General features: G+C 45.2%; 1 protein-coding gene across 1 annotated transcript in view; it reads right to left on the bottom strand.

Moving 5' to 3' along the window:
* Positions 1 to 16,731, bottom strand: part of hpse2 (heparanase 2) — a 480,230-nt gene that overhangs the window by 219,027 nt on the left and 244,472 nt on the right. The window contains exon 6 of the mRNA XM_063072085.1: positions 12,154 to 12,201. Within this exon, the coding sequence (XP_062928155.1) occupies positions 12,154 to 12,201 (48 nt within the window). The remainder of the gene's footprint in view (positions 1 to 12,153; positions 12,202 to 16,731) is intronic.

The raw sequence follows: 16,731 nt of genomic DNA, 5'->3' as shown, positions 1-16,731 counted from the left end.
GAGGAAAGGACAATGAGCTGTTGGCGTGACCTAGTACTCTCCCTGGCATTTGAACAAGGTTCCTCACAGATCCTAATTCTGTACTCAAGGAACTCATTCCTGGAAAGGAGAGAACTGGGCTGAGGCTTGTGGGATGTTGTAAATGAAAGTAAAGCAAGTAACTTAAGAGAGGAAGAAGGGAGAGAAGGAGGGAAAGTGAGAGAGAGTGATTGAAAAAATAAATAAAAGGAGATACCGGTAGGGAGCTGCACTCAAACATTAAAAGGGAAATAGCCCTGCAAAAATCAACATGTTTACGACATTGTGCTAGCAAAGAAAAGAGACAGACACTTTAACAAACTGTTACACGCAGAAAAGGGTAGTACTCTATAATCCCACCGGCAGAGTGCAACCCAATTTAATGACCTCACCAGGCCGGCTAAGGTACATCATATTACAAATGCCATGACACAGCAGGAAGACACAACTCCAGCTTATCCAGCATCTTACAGTGTTAAAGAATAAAATAAACACACTTTTAGTATCAGAAATCCTTATAACTTCCCTCCATCCAAAAAATAGACAACAATGTTCAAAGTTGATGTGCCAAAGTCGCGCAGGTTGATTGAGTGATTAAGAAGGCTTATGACGTGTTGGCTTTCATGAAGCGTGGATTGAGTTCAAGAGCCATGAGGCAGTGTTGCAGTTCTACAAAGCCATGGTTAGGCAGCATTTGCAATATTATGTTCAGTTCTGGTCACCTCATGTGAAAGCTTTGGAGAGCGCGCAGAGGAGATGCTGCCTGGACTAGATGTGTGTTTTACGGGGACAGGTTGAGTGAACTAGGGCTTTTCCCTTTGGAGTGAAGGAGGATGAGGGGTGGCCTGGTAGAGGTGTACAAGATGATAAGAGGGAGAGATCGAGTGGACAGCTAGCACCTTTCTCCCAGGACAGAAATGGCTAATATGAAAGGGCATAATTTTAAAGTGATTGGAGGGAAGTACAGAGGGGATGTCAGAGTTAAGTTCTTCACACTGAGAGAGGTGGGTGCATGGAACGTGCTGCCAGGGTTGCTGGTAGGCACAGATATATTCAGGGCATCTAGGGTTAACAATCCTCCAGTGACTTGAGGAATGAGGACAACCATCTCACCCAAAAACATCCCACAGTCACCAGCTTCAGAGCTGAGTATTTGTACCAGGGAAAGATGATTGATTGCAACACACACCAAATGCTGGGGGAGCTCAGCAGGTCAGGCAGCATCTGTGAAGGGGAATAAATGGTCAGCATTTCCGGCTGAATCCCTTCCTCAGGACACTGATGTCTTGGTCAATCCTGATGATGGGTAGCAACTCATGCATTTGAAATGTTAAATTGGTAACTTGGTTTATTATTGTCACATCTACCGAGATAGAGTGAAAACCTTGCTTTGCAGGCTGTCCATACAGATCATTTCATCGCATTCAGGTGGTACAATGAAATTAATAACAGAAAGCACAATATGGGGAATGCACAATAGCGTAGTGGTTAGCGTAATCAAGTAGCAATGCCAATCTGGGATCAGTTCTGTGCTGTCCATGAGGAATTTGTACATTCTCTCTGTGACCGCATGGGTTTCCTCCGGGGGGCGGGGGGAGGTTGGGTGGAGGGAGTTAGTGGTGACAAGCTCTCACAAGCTACCAATGGTGCATCTCACATACCCTCTGACAACCAAGTCCAGGTCCTGGCCTTCACATGTGGCTCAGCTACTAAGCCCAGCTGAACCGTTTCTACTAACAGGAGAAGGGACAAAGGCAGGTTACTGGCACCAGTCGCTTCGGGCAGATGGGGCTCATCAGCCGTGGAGAAAGAAAACTCTGATCTCAAACCGCGGCTGCCTCGCTGCTATAGCCAGACGTGGGGAAGGCTCCAGGGATAAACACTGAAGAAAAATCCAGAGCTGGAGACCCTAACGCATCCCTACATTGAGTTCAACACTGATTGGCAACTCCTGCTGGTGCCAAGTTGTATCGGTTTCAGCCGTTCTTTTGGATTGCTCAGCTGTGTGGAGAGGGGGAGCCTGCTACACGAGCAACAGCTTGCTCTCCATAACATATTGCCCAGGCTTGTGTATCACAGCTATTGCAACATGCATGGTTGACCCCAATCATTAGAGGCCACAATATACTGTACACACACATACATTGCTGAGATTCCCTGCATTTATTTGGGACACTATGCCACTTAATTGGGACAGGAGACTGTTGCCTAACAGGTCCTAATGTCAGTCGCACACACTTTTTTTAATAACCTTTTTATTGTAACTATTTAATACATAAGACTGTAAGATCTAGGAGCAGAATCAGGCCATTCAGCCCATCGAGTCTGCTCTGTCATTTCATCATGGCTGATTTATTATCCCTCTCAACCCCATTCTCCTGCCTTCTTCCTGTATCCTCTGATGCCCTGATTAATCAAGAACCTATCAACCTCCACCTTAAATACACCTAATGTCATGGCCTGCACAGTTGTCAGTGGCAATGAATTACATTGATTCTCTACCCTCTGACTAAAGAAATTCCTCCTCATTGCTGTTCTAAATGGATGTCCCTCAATCCTGAGGCTGTGCCCTCTGGTCCTAGACTCCATCACTACAGGAAACATCCTCTGTGCATCCACTCTATCCAGACTTTTCAATATCTCATGGTTTCTGTTATGTTTTGTAACTTCAGAAATTAATCAAAAGCTCGGGTGTGAACTTGGCTTTTCTTCTTCAGCGAGGCATTCACATGTGATAATGGTGGCAAAATAATGTATCCCAGCCATATACAATATTTCTTACTTATAACTCATAATGAATTATGAATAGAAACAAAGAATGCTTAAACAAACAATATCCTGACAATATTATTCAAATATTTCTGAAATATGGAATACACTACAGTCCTCCCTGCTGAGATGTAAACTCCAACACAATATAGAGTGCATCTCAATTCAAATATGTAACGTATTGCTCTCTGGTCATCTTAAATATATAATATACCATATAATACAAACACTATATAGACATTCATAGAAGAGGGAATTTTAAACTTTCCCATTCAGCCCTAAAGATGTAATCACCGTGGAGTATTTCTTACTCTCGTGGGATAATGTCTTTCCTGATAAGGATGGGTCACTCTGCTTGGCAGGTGAAACTTGTGGCTGTGTCCTGTGAGGGGGCATGGTTTATTCTGCCTGTCGAAAGCTACTTCCTTCATGATTGGTTAGCCTGGAATCTACAGCTGCTCTTCTCATTGGTTGGCTACAGAGCGTCGAGTTTCAGATATCCGAGGTATACAATACCACATGCAGGAAGCTTGTTCCCTCTCCCATTTGCCTAAGGCACACTGCACAAAGTGATTGGGAAGGTATGCTCCTTGCACAATCTTAACTAAGTGTCTGTTTATTGAATATTTAGTTCTGTAGTTTGTTTAACTCTGGGAACATGAATGTCTGGTCAAATTTTCTACTGTTTGTAAATAAATGATTAATATACTTACTCGCAGTCAGTGGTTTCTGTCTCACACACCAAATTTGTGAACCTGCTTCAACGTGACATTTGGCACTGCGAGCAGGGCTTGTTGCTTAAGCATTTCTTTAAAAGTTTAGTTAAAAGAGAGGACCCCCCCCCCCATGTGAGAGATGCAGAATCCCAGGATGGGGGAATAATGGTGCAGGCTCTGGAACTCTTGCTAACCTACTGATGGGTTACGGGATTTCAGTAGATTGGTCAGACCAGTTAGATTTCGCCAAAGTTGCAAACTGGACAACACATTCTGCCCGTACTTAAATTGCTGGGCTTTCCCAGGAGGAAGGGTAGCTGATGGGATGCTGTCTGGCTCTTTGCTATGATCTTAAGACACCAGCACAAAATTATTGTGGGTCTTAAGAATGAGGTGGAGGACCCAAATAAGCTGTATCTTTTTGAGAGTATCACTGTCGATGGCCCTGACCTGGGCTAAAAATATAGACATAGCTTGTCTGCTAATGAAGGTGCAGCAATTAGAAGCTGCTCACTGGGCTAATTGGCAGCCCGATCCTGTTAAAGTTCGAGCTTTAATGCGGTGTGGTGATGATCCTACTGTGGGGATGGGGGATGGGGATGTCTGACTGGGTGATGAAAGTGAGAGAGAGAGAGAGAGAGTATGGCGTGGACCCCTCGGCTTATCCCTCAAAATGATCGCTCTCTCCCCCACGTACCCGAAACAGTAGGGGCCAGGTCAGTGATCATACGTTTGCACATCTGCCATAGGAGGGCGCATCGGCCTGCAGCTTCTTCCTCCTAGGAGGTGGGGGGGGTGGGGGGAAGGAGTATCAGGAATGTGTGGGGGATGGTACCATGGACCCCTTTGAGACAACAGAGATAAGGGAGTTCTCTGCTAAGGGATTAGCGAGTTTAGGGGTAGGTACAGACAGAAATCTGAAGAGTCTCTGTCCGCATGATTATTGAGGATATGGGATGGGGGGGGATCCAAAGTGAGCCTATCTAATAGAGAGATGGGTGCTTTAGGGAGCCAATCATCCAACACATGATCAGTAATGCTCTGAGAACACTGCTTGCTTCCCCTAAGCATAATGCATCACAATGGGATCGAGTAGCAATAGTTAAATACAGTAATCCTTCTTTCTTTGAATGGAATTTAAAACCCCAAGAGGAATGGAGCATAGTAGAGGGGGGGACTAAAGTCCTACGCCAGTGGTCTCTTATTGCAGGATTTACAACAATACCGATAACCCACCACAGGATGTTGAATTAACTTCTGGAATGATAAGACATGTGGTTATAACAGCTGCTTCCCAAATAAAAGGGGTTGTGCTGTCTTCAATAGCAACCAGTTGTTGATCATCCAATAAGTACAATGATTCAATCAATTTTAGGGGTGACTCATGTTTCATACTGCCCATGTGAAATTTGAGTTGATGGGGCAGAAATTTGGGCAACTTTATTCCGGATATGAGATCCCCACATTTCAGAGGGACATAAGTGTTTGCGGAGCAATTCACAAACAAGAGAAAATCTGCTGATGCTGGAAATCCAAAGCAACACACATAAAATGCTGGAGGAAGTCAGCATGCCAGGCAACATCTATGGAAAAAAGTACAGTCGGCATTTCGGGCCAAGACCCTTTGGCAGACTAATTCAAGTAACTTTGCTTTTCGTGTTTTCTAAATACCCAGTGACTAATCAAGATCGAGTGCATTTGTATCTCCCTGCGCTACAGACTGGCAAAGTGGTGGATGCTGCCTTGTTATGGAAGATCCTGTGACACATTCCTGGGGATGACGTCTGAATTTGCACACTGGACCAATGGGTCCGATTGCTGAATTTGTATGAGGACTCCTGACTACATCGCAGAAGGGATGCCACTATTATCACCCCTTTTGAGGAGAGGGGAAAAGACCGTTGGGGAAATTATCTGACTGCTCACATTTTGGCTTTCTGTTTTGGGGGGAGCCAGGAGAGAGCAGTCTATTCTGGCCAACCTTGACCCAGAGTATGGTAACAGCCTTAAGGGACTTGAGCCTCATAGCCCAGGTGGAGTGAGTACATTGATGTACTGGTGTTCCTCTGTGTATCATTTGTTTAATTGGAAGGTCCTGACTCTTAAAGTGATTTCCCCACCTGACAGGGAACGCTGGTGTACGTGGTATGATGAGCACAGGTACAAGTCAGTGGAGATGGCGAGTGTGAACAGGAACAGTATCCTGGGATGACTGTCTATGCCAAATGGTGTTGTGAAGTTGGGCACCCTCCTGGACACTGACGGGCACTTATTGGATATGCAGTTCCTAAGCCTACCCGTGACTCCGCGCAGGGTGGTACATCTGATATGTAGTGCCATGCATATACCACTCCAGTGCTCTGAATGAGCACCTTGCCCATGTTGGTTGGCATAGTGGGAGGGCTATTGCAGAAGAAGGAAGGCTTTGAATGATAACCTTTCCCAGCATGGTACAGCCACAGTATCCTGGGAACTGACGTTGATGGTCTTAGATTACCTGCTGACAAAGAAAGGTGGCAGTTGTACTGTTATTGGTTAAGAATGCTGTACCTACAAGTCCAGTGAGTCGGGGAACATTACTCACCTGCTTGATCACATCTCAGAGTCAGTGTATAAGGTTAAATGGGGGACCAGCTCATTTTCTATTCCACTCTTGAGTGGGCCTGATAAATTATTTTCTTCTGCCTACCAACTTTCAGAAAGAATGGAGTGACATTTCCAAATATTCCAGTCCTCCGGAACCAATCCAGAATCTAGTGATTCTCAAAAGATCATTACTAATGCTTCCACAATCTCTTCAGTTACCTCTCTCAGAACCCTGGGGTGTACACCATCTGGTCCAGAATTATCTTTGTAATAGTGTAGGTTTTGGCAAATAAAATGAGTTGAGGCATTTTATGTTTGATGCAACTCGTGAGATATTTTATTGAACTCCTAAACCTAAAGACAAAAGCATGCTAAGAATCCTTACGTAGCAACGTCATCACGTCAGACTGGCCTCTTGAAGCAAAAGCCCAACTCAGTGTTGGTGGTTGTGAATCCTGTACATTTCTCCCATTTACGTTACCCTACACACCCCCACTCCCCACCCCCAGAATTCACTAAAACCGGCACTGTGAGCCCACTTGGAGCTCGGATGACCGTCCGGCTTGGGTCCTGTGTTCCATGGGTGGAGCAACAGCGGATGCCTCTGGCTTGTCCAGATGTGCATTGACACACTCATGGTCATGTTGTGACACCAGGAACATGGCAGTGGAACACTACAAATGTTGGTGGGCTGGTTTAAGGTGATCTACCGAAACATGTTCAGATTAACTTCTCTTATCTATGGTGAAAGTCTTTTCTCCCCATTCCAAAATGTGGAACGGGTCATCCCCTAAGGGGATGTTGGTGTGCGTCATGGTGGACGAAAACAAACGAGGCGTAATGTAGGTGAACAGTAACACAAGGGTGCTGTACGCCATGATGGGACGTAGGAACAAGTGAAAAGGAATTGAATTTACTGAGGAGCGTGGAATGCTATTGGGAGGCCGACCAGGTGGTAGTGGCATCAGGAATAAATTCACCTGGCACTCGTAACGGCTGTCCGTATAGCAACTCAGCCGCAGACAACTGCAGGTCCTCTTTCGGAGCTGTTCTGTGCCCCAACAGGACCCATCGGAGGCAATCGTGCCAACACTCATCTGTCAGAGAAGCCCTCAGAGCAGCCTTTAAGGAGCAGTGAAACCACTCATATAAGCCATTGGATATGATATGGTGTGATGAAGCCTAACACCGGGGTTCCGGGCCACTGCAGTCCAGAGGTCTGAAATGAATTGGGGACAGCGATCAGAGGAAATATCAGATGGGGTGCCAAACTGAGTAACCCAGGTGCTGGTGAACGCCCGGGCCACGCCTGCAACCGTCGTCGATGCTAGAGGGACAACCTCCGGCCACCTGGTGGTATGGTCCACCATGATAAGGAGGTGTATGAAACCGCAAGAGCGGGAGAACAAGACCAACAAGGTCCACATTGACATGGCAAACTGTCACTCAGGGACCTCAAAAGATGCCAAAGGCGCCTGAACATGACGGTTAATTTTTACCCTATGGCACTCTACACAGGCTGCAATCCAATCACGCACATCCTTTCTGAAGCCATGCCAAGCAAACTTTAGTGCGACCAGTTTCTGTGAGGCCTTCCAGCCCGGATGTGAGAGGCCACGTACAGGGTCAAAAAAAGTCCGTCTCCAGTTTGTGGGCGACTGGTTGAGACATTGCACAGGAGAGAAACCCCAGCTACCCCAGACTTAATGGCAGCCGACCACAGGCCCATGATTGCTGTTCGAGTAAGCCTGGACCTCAGGGTCAGTAGCTTAGTCAGCTGTCATGCTGGTATTGTCAACCCCTACTTGTGTGGCCTCAACAGCATTATGTTGTATATCCATTGTGAACTCTGATTGGGGGTGTTGCTACCGTGCAGACCAAGGGTCTGATATTTTGGCCATCTTGTGCTCGAGGGGTTTGTGGTCAATGAACACTGTGAAATGGCAACCCTCCGGAAGGAAATGAAAATGACGGACAGGCAGATAGAGATCGAGAAGCTCATGGTCAAACGTATCATACTTCCTTTCAGGGGGATGGAGCGGTCGGCTGAAGAACGGGAGTGGCTGCCACACGCCTCTGATCAGCTGTTCATGCACAGCGCCCTCAGCATAGTCCGAAGCATCAGAAGTAACAGCTATGGGTGCGTTGGGGAGTGGATGTGCTAGTAGAGTCGCGTTAGAAAGAGCTCGTTTGGTATTTTCAGATGCCCTGGTCATGTCCGCTGACCAGTCAGGCACTTGTCTAGGGGTACTGCCTTTAAGCACACTATACATCAGCTCACGGAATGAAGCAGTGATATAAATTTACCATACCCAAAAACTCCTGTCGTTTTTTGTAGTGCAGAGTGGTGAGAAATCTATAACAGTGGCTAGTTTTGATGGGAGGGGTTTCAAACCTTTTATGGAGATACGATGGCCAAGAAAGTCAATAGCTGACAATCTAAATTGGCATTTACCAGGGTTAATATTCATCCCGTGTTGGCTTGAGCGCTTGAAAAGTGTACAGAGATGAGAAACACGTTCAGATTTGTACGCACTGGCAACAAGTATGTCATCCAGGTTAACAAAAAGACTTTTAATATGGAGTCCATCAGCTGTTGGAAAGTCTGTGCTGCATTTTTTAGCCCAAAGGGCATGTGCATAAACTCAAAGAGGCTAAACGGGGTAATTACAGTTATTATGACAATGTCCTTTGAGCACATAGGCACCTGATGGTAGCCTCTAACTAGATCGACTTTGAAAAAATTAACATTCCGCCTAAACGTGCCGAAAGGTCTTGGATGTGAGGGACCAGGTAATGATTGGGAATGGTGGATTCATTGTTAGTAACCACCACTTGGGCAGCAATCACCTTCGGACTTACAGACCACATGGAGGGGTGAAGCCCAGGGGCAATTCAACCGGTGTACAATGCCGAGTTTTGCCATGTTGGCAATCTCAGCCTTTGCAGTTGCCAGCTCTTCTGGGTCCAGTCTCGTGCGTGGGCATGGACTGCCAGGCCAGTTGTGGTAATGTGGCACTCGTCTCTGTGTTTTGTTACTGTGGTGGAGAATGTGGGCTTGGTGAGGTCTGGGAATTCACCCAGAAGTCGAGTAAACACACATGTACCGGTGCATGCGCTCGACAGAGTCATTGTGGGGAACTTACTGGGAGAGTAGGGTAACGACCTAAAGTCTTTGACATCCACAAACCAGCAGTTCTTAAGATCGACTAACAGCCCTTGGGCACACACGAAATCTGCACGAAGCAGAGGTCTAGCTACATGAAACACAATGAAGTCCCATCTGTAGAGTCATTCATCATGTCCTGTGTTACGTACCCCATAACTGGGTTGCCAAACCAGCAGAAATGGAACACATGTTGGAGTCTGTGATTACTAGGAATTAATAAAGTTTTATTAAAGAAATAAGTAATACAGTACACTAATCACAAGGATATAAATGTAACAGGTTAGCAATGATAGTATACACATATACACAGAAATAGGGTAATAGGAATCAACCAAGCTCTATTGCAGTCTAAGGGTAAAATGACCAGTCTTAAGTGAAGCAGAGTTCAGTTTAGTCTAGTGCAGTTCGAAGTAATCGCTGTTGTTGTTGTACCGTTGGAAAGAGAGAGAGAGAGAGAGAGTGAGAGAAGCAGTTGGTTTCAGGCAAACCTTTTCGATGCCTTCTGATCCAGCTGTGGTCACCGACTATGACCCCTCCGTTTCGGATGCGATCGTTCTTCCGTGGTGAACCCGGCACCCAGGCAGGGGCGGACACACACCAGGTTCCCACCGATCGTACCTTTACACCCTGTGAGCTTCTGAACGATTCCCGTGAACCGGTCCTCCAAGCTCCCACCACCTTGTGGGGCACACTGCTCTTTCCAGGGTCTCCTGGCATGTGTGTGTCTCGTGCCTTAGCAAACCGGCTATTTTTATCCCCCTGCTGGGGTATCACCTGTCCATCAAACTTCGAACAGTTCAGGTTCAAAGCAAACGGCCTGTCGCAGATGCCAACATGGGAATTGTGCTTCTTTCTCGTTAATCTCTCTCTTCTCTCTTATTAGCATTTTGAATGTTTCTCCATTGTCTTCCGTTATCTCTCTCATTAGCATCATCCGTCCTGCAGCTCTGTTTGGCATCACACATGAAACCTGTAATCTGGATCTTGCTACTGTTGGCATCCTCCAGCAAGGTTTTGGCACCCTTTGCCTTCTCATCAATATGCGATGCTGGCAGCACACTCATTTGAGCACCTGTGTCTCCCTGAAAGGCTGTCCATCATGAGCAGTAGATAACCCTGGCAGCTGGAACCTACAGTGTTCACAGACCTCTGATATCCCCATGCACTGGCACTGTTGAAGCTACAAGGCGGTCGTCACTTCCTGGTGTTCCTACCAAAGGCAGCATAGTAGCAGCATCAGCCCAGCATCATCTGTTATGCAGTTGCCGGTGTCCTTATGTTGGTGTTCTTGCTGACTGGGCTTATTGAGGTACAGAAAGGAGGAGGAATGATGCACCACTGCCCAGCTGAGTGTAGACTATCAGCCATTTTAGCAAGCTCCCTACTGTCCATCACAGGCACATTAGTGAGGGCTATGCAAACTTGATCAGGCACTTGCTGCATGAAGAATTCTTTAAGTAAAACAAGGATCGTGATTTCCTGGGATGGTATCCTGTGGTCCATTAGCTCTGAAGGCCTAGCATCACCAAGACCAGGTAAGGGGAGCAATTGTTTGACACACTCAGACTCCGACAGTCCAAAACTTTGTAAAATGTGTTTGCAGTGATTAGTATTTATTGTGTTCAGATGGATGTTCAAGTTGACTCACCACTATCACAGCTGTGGAATTGCTGAGCAACACTACCACATAGTAGAATTTGGTGCTGTCAGTGGTGATTTCTCGCAGAACAAACTGGGCCTCAGTTTATACAAACCAAATGACGGCATTTTGCTCCCAAAACTCCAGCAGTTTCCAACTGTTGGCTGACATGTTCAATAACTCTGGAATCATCCCAAAGCATCAGGGTCACCAATGAAGGTTTTCACAAATAAAACAAAGTGAGGCATTTTATGCTTAATGAAACCCATAACACATTTTATTAAACTCTGAAACCCACACACAAAAGTGCACTAAACAATCCTTACATAACAAAGTCATCACATCAGACCAGCCTCTTAAAGTGAAAACCCAACTCATTGTCGGTTGTTGTGAATTATGTACATGTCTCCCAGTTATGTAACCCTACAATATCAACTGCACTCACTTCTGCCCCTGTCACTCTTGCATTTCCAGCATTTTGCTGGTGTCTTACAGAGTGAAGACTAATGCAAAATAGTAATGAAGTTCGTCCACCATTTCTTTGCCCCCTTTACTACCTTTTTAGCATTAGTTTCCAGCAGCCCATGACCAGCATCAATTTTCATGAAACTTTGGCTAAGTGAGCAGCTGCTTTGTTGGGCCAAAATGTCAATATGTACTGATCTCGATACATCCAAATAAATTGGAATCCACTGTGTGTGTGTGTGTGTGTGTGTGTGTGTGTGTGTGTGTGTGTGTGTGTGTGTGTGTGTGTGTGTGTGTGTGTGTGTGTGTGTGTGTGTGTGTGTGTGTGTGTGTGTGTGTGTGTGTGTGTGTGTGTGTGTGTGTGTGTGTGTGTGTGTGTGTGTGTGTGTGTGTGTGTGTTTGTGTGTGTGTTTGTGTGTGTGTGTGTGTGTTTGTGTGTGTGTGTGTGTGTGTGTGTGTGTGTGTGTGTGTGTGTGTGTGTGTGTGTGTGTGTGTGTGTGTTTGGTGTGTGTGTGTGTGTGTGTGTGTGTGTGTGTGTGCGTGTGTACGTGCGCGTGCGCACATATATATATATACAGTATTTTATTCTCTACCTCACTTCCTGGGCAGAAATTTGTGAATTCTTTAACAACAAATTTCTGCAACACCAAGCAGCTGTTACACAGTGGAGCATCTGTGTCACTATTACAGAAAATGTATGCCACGTTATTAAAAGTAATGTTATGGGACGGTGTTGATCACAGAGCACTGAGTGGGAACAGTGAAAGGGTTAACAAAGGTTAAATACCTACTGTTGCCATGTCACCGCATTGATCACTGTTCCTGCTGTTTTCATGAACCTGTAAAACAGATTTGAAAAGGAGAGGCTTTGGTTACTAAACAACAGCCCGGAAACCCTGCACACACCTTATAACTAAAATTTGCCCAGTCACCTCAGTCACAGCACAGAGAAGGGTCTTTTCTACCATGATGCACCACATTACCTGATTAAGGCAGAGTTGGTTCCAGTCCAAAACCACTGTCCACAATTGTACTTACACAGGCTTGGGTCAATTGGAGTTTAATAGTTGTGGTTTTGCAAATATCAAGCTCCCTTCTCACCTTCACTGGAGTGGTTAGATAAAGCAAACACAACAACAATATATGTAGCATCTTTAATGGGGTGGGGAGGGAGGCCAAAGGCTTCGTACAACAAACCTCATCCAACCAAACAAGTGCCACACTATGAGATATCAGCAACTTGTGGAACACATAACTTTTAGATAGCAAAGTGGAGCAATCGTCTCACAGTGTCAGAGATCCAGGCTCTGGACCTCCAGTACCCTGTCTATGTGGAGTTTTCAGATTCTGTCTATGACTGCATGGTAGCTGAAAGATCTCTTTCCATGCTGGATCTCTCTATAGCATTGATTTCTCATATTTCCCCCATATTTTCTTAGTATAGGAGACCATTCAGCCTGTCAGAAGCTATGCAAGCCCATCTTTTCTCACTTTTGCCCATCAACACCAGCTGATTTCCCTGCCATCCAGCCACACCAGGGGCAGCACAGCAGCCAATCAGCTGACTTGTGTGCCGTCGGGATGTGAGAGGAGACCAGAACAACCGGAGGAACTACATGAGATCCCAGAGAGAGCATGAAAACTCCACAGAGACAGTGAAGGAAGTCAGGATCAAACCCGGGTGGCTGGAGGTATAAGGCAGTGGTACTACCCACTTCTCCAATGTGCTAATGTTCAAAGAGTTCAAAACCAATTGTACAGAAAACATAACCAAGATTTTAAAAAATAAACATTGGATTGCATACGGGGGAGAGAGTTTAAAAGAAGTGAGTGGGGGCAGTCGGGACATTTTGTGTGCCATAGTTTATGAGGAGACATTGGAAAGGTGTGGGGGGGGCAAGAGAGAGAAAGAGAGAGAGAGAGAGAGAGGGAGTTTAAAAGAAGCAAGTGGGGGCAGTCAGAATATCTTGCTCGCCAGAGTTTCCAAGAAGATTTTGGATTCAGCATAATTTGGAACTTGGCAAGATTCAATGAAAAGAAGTTAGATTTAAGTGGAATGGTCATTGTGGGAGAGGCCATTGTGTGATTGGGTCAGTGTTAAAGTGGGGAGTCAGGGCTTTGGCAAGGAATCTAGCAATTATCCCTGTTGTGTAGATGAGTGATCGAATCTGGGGGGAGTTGCCAGGGATGAGATGGACTGGTATAAGTCGATGTCTGATGGTTGGTGTAGACTTGCTGAGCTGCCCAAAACAAAGCAACCAGATTGATGGACATCCCTTTAACCATTATGAACATTCATGCCCTCCAGCTTTGATTTCTGAACAGACAATGAACCCGTGAACTCTACCTCCTTATTTTTGCTCTCTTTTTGCACTACTTAGAACACAGAACATTACAGCACACTATAGGCCCTTTGGCCCACAATGTTGCATTCTAGAATCAATCTCCTACATCACCCTCCATTTTTCTATCATCCACGTGTCTACCTATGAGTTTCTTAAATGTCGCCAATGTATCTGACTCTACTTCCACCCCGCCAGGGTGTTCCATACACTTACCACTCTCTACATCCTTAAATACTTTGCACCAATCACCTTAAAATTATGCCTCCTGGGATTAGCCATCTCCGCCCTGGGAAAAAGTCTTTAGCTATCCATTTGATTTATGCCTGTTATTATAATTTTAATTATTTTTAATTTTATTTAAATTTTTATGTATATTTCTTATTACAATTTATAGTATATATCATCAATTGCAGTGCACAGTTGTTGCAAAACAACAAATTTCATGATTATATGTCAGTGGTATGGATGAAATGGTGGAATAGACTTGATGGGCCAAATGGCCTAATTCTGCTCTGTATTTTATATTAAAACCTGATTGTGATTCTCTGGCGCACGGTAGCTGCAGCGTGCACCAGAGGTGGGCAGCATTTCCCTGACCTGTACCTCTGTCCCACAGGAGGACAAGGGCAGCAGGGACAGGGAAACACCACCTTGTTCAAGATCCCCTCCAAATCACACACCGTTGACTTGGAATTACATTGCCATTCCCTCATGGATGCGAGGTCCATTCAGAATGTATCCATTCAGAACAGCAGCTTCATCACCAACTTCTCAAGGACATGATGGTCAGAAATGCAAATGATTAAACGATACAAAACCCTCAAAAAGATCCAAGCTTAAAAGTAAACTTCTTATTAAAGAACGTATATACTACCTTGAGATTTGTTTTGTTCTAGGCATTCACAGTAGAAGAAAGAAATACAATAGAATCAATGAAAAGAGCAAAGAACCAATGTGCAAATTGTGCAACCTGTCAGGATGCTCTTTACTAAGCATTTGTAGAAGTTTGTCAAAGTTTTCGATGACATACCAAATCTGCGCAAACTTCGAAGAAAGTAGAGGCACTACTGTGCCTTCTTTGTATTGGCGCTGACGTACAAGTCCCAGGACAGCTCCTCTGATATAATATCATCAAGGAATTTAAAGTTACTGACCCTCTCCACCTCCGATCCCCTAATGAGGACTCACTCTTGGACCTCCGGCTTCTTCCTCCTGTACTCAATAATCAGCTCTTTGGTTTTGTGTGAGAAGAGAATGTGAAGAATGTGAATTGCTAAAAGACTGCAATATACGTGTCATCTTAGCCCCGGAGGCTTCAGCGTAAAGCAGCATCAGCTACACCAGTCTGATGGCCATGTGCTGCTTCTGTGTTCATCACACAGACACCATCACAAAGGTATACTTGGAAGGCTGCAAACTTCAGAGCACGGTGCTAATGCAAGGCTTTGATACCCTCTTGGCCCCTACAGACAGCATCATCTGTGTCACCAGCATGATCTATAACTATTGTCAAGTTAACAGACAAGCCCAGCATGCTACAGAATCCACTCTGCTAATTACAGCCCTCTGAAATGATGAACGACTTGGATTCTCCCTGTAACAGCTGGATCTGTCAGCAAAGATTCCAGAGTCAGACAGGTTAACTAGAGATGTTCCGAAAGGCACTGGAAGATCAATTGATATGTAGAGTTGTGGAGAGATACAGCAAGAAAACTGTCCTTCAGCCCATCAAGAACCCCCACTGACAGCGAACCAGCATTAATACCATTCTATGCTCTCTCCACATTCTAAGTTAGTAAATTTGTTTATTATTATCACACATACAGTGCCACGGTGAATAACTTGGTTTTGCATGCCATCCATGCCAATGATTCACCACGTAAATACATAGAAGTATTACACTTTGGTGGCATGATGGTGTATTGGTTAACCCTAACCCTAATGCGTGCAATTGGTTTATAGATCCAGTGATCGCTTCTATAACAAAGAACCAATATGCAAGAGAAGGCAAATTGTGCAACCTGTCAGGATGCTCTCTAGTATGCGTCTATAGAAGTTTGTCAGAGTTTTCGATGACATACCAAATTCTTGTCGCAGTCTGTAAGGAGCTTGTATGTTCTCCCTGTGACTGTACGAGTTTCTGCCAAGTGCTCTGGTACCCGTACACCTTCCAAAGATTTATTTATTGATTGAGATACAGCGCGGAACGACCCTTCCATCTTCTCGAGCAGCGCCGCCCAGCAATCCCCCGATTTAACGCTAGCCTAATCACAGGCCAATTTACAATGACCAGTCAACCTACCAACTGGTATGACTTTCAACTGTGGGAGGAAACCGGAGCACCCGGAGGAAACACACGCGGTCACGGGAAGAACGTATGAACTCCTTCCAGGCGGTGGCGGGTACCGAACCCAGTCACTAATACTGCAAAGAGTTGTAGTAACCACTACACTACTCATAGTTAGGGTTCAGTTTAGTAATTCGTGGGCATGCTATGCTAGTGTCAGAAGCACTGTGACACTTGCGGGCTGCCTCCCAGCACATTCGGACTGTGTTGATCATGGACGCATAACAATACGATGCATTTCACTGTATGTTTTGACGTACATATGACAAATAAAGCTAATCTAATCTTACATTACAAGGGGAAAAAGTAACAAAATGTAAAATCTAGTGTTATACTTACAGAGAACGTGGACGAATAAAGTTCAAGACCATAACAGTGGCTGAGTAATCAACCAATCGACCCGTCTTTGGCCTGTAGAAGGAAACTCCACACACAGACAGCCCCCGAAGTCAGATCTAACCTGGGTTACTACAGCTGTGGAACTCTAGGAACTACACTACTGTTCTGCCCTGACTAATGCACTGTTGTTTTAAGTTTATTCCTCAAGGGGATGTGAACACCATAGGTAAAGCCATCATTTATCACCAGTCTTTGCATAGATTATGTTGGTGTACTGGTTACTCAGTGGGCTGGCAGCCAAAATCCCAGATCATTGATCCAAAGACACGAGTTCAAAT

The sequence above is a fragment of the Mobula hypostoma genome, chromosome 19 (assembly GCF_963921235.1).
Source record: "Mobula hypostoma chromosome 19, sMobHyp1.1, whole genome shotgun sequence".
In the NCBI taxonomy this organism is placed as follows: Eukaryota; Metazoa; Chordata; class Chondrichthyes; order Myliobatiformes; family Myliobatidae; genus Mobula; species Mobula hypostoma.
The sequence above is the reverse complement of the archived record's forward strand: the minus strand, read 5'-3'. Positions and strand labels throughout refer to the sequence as shown.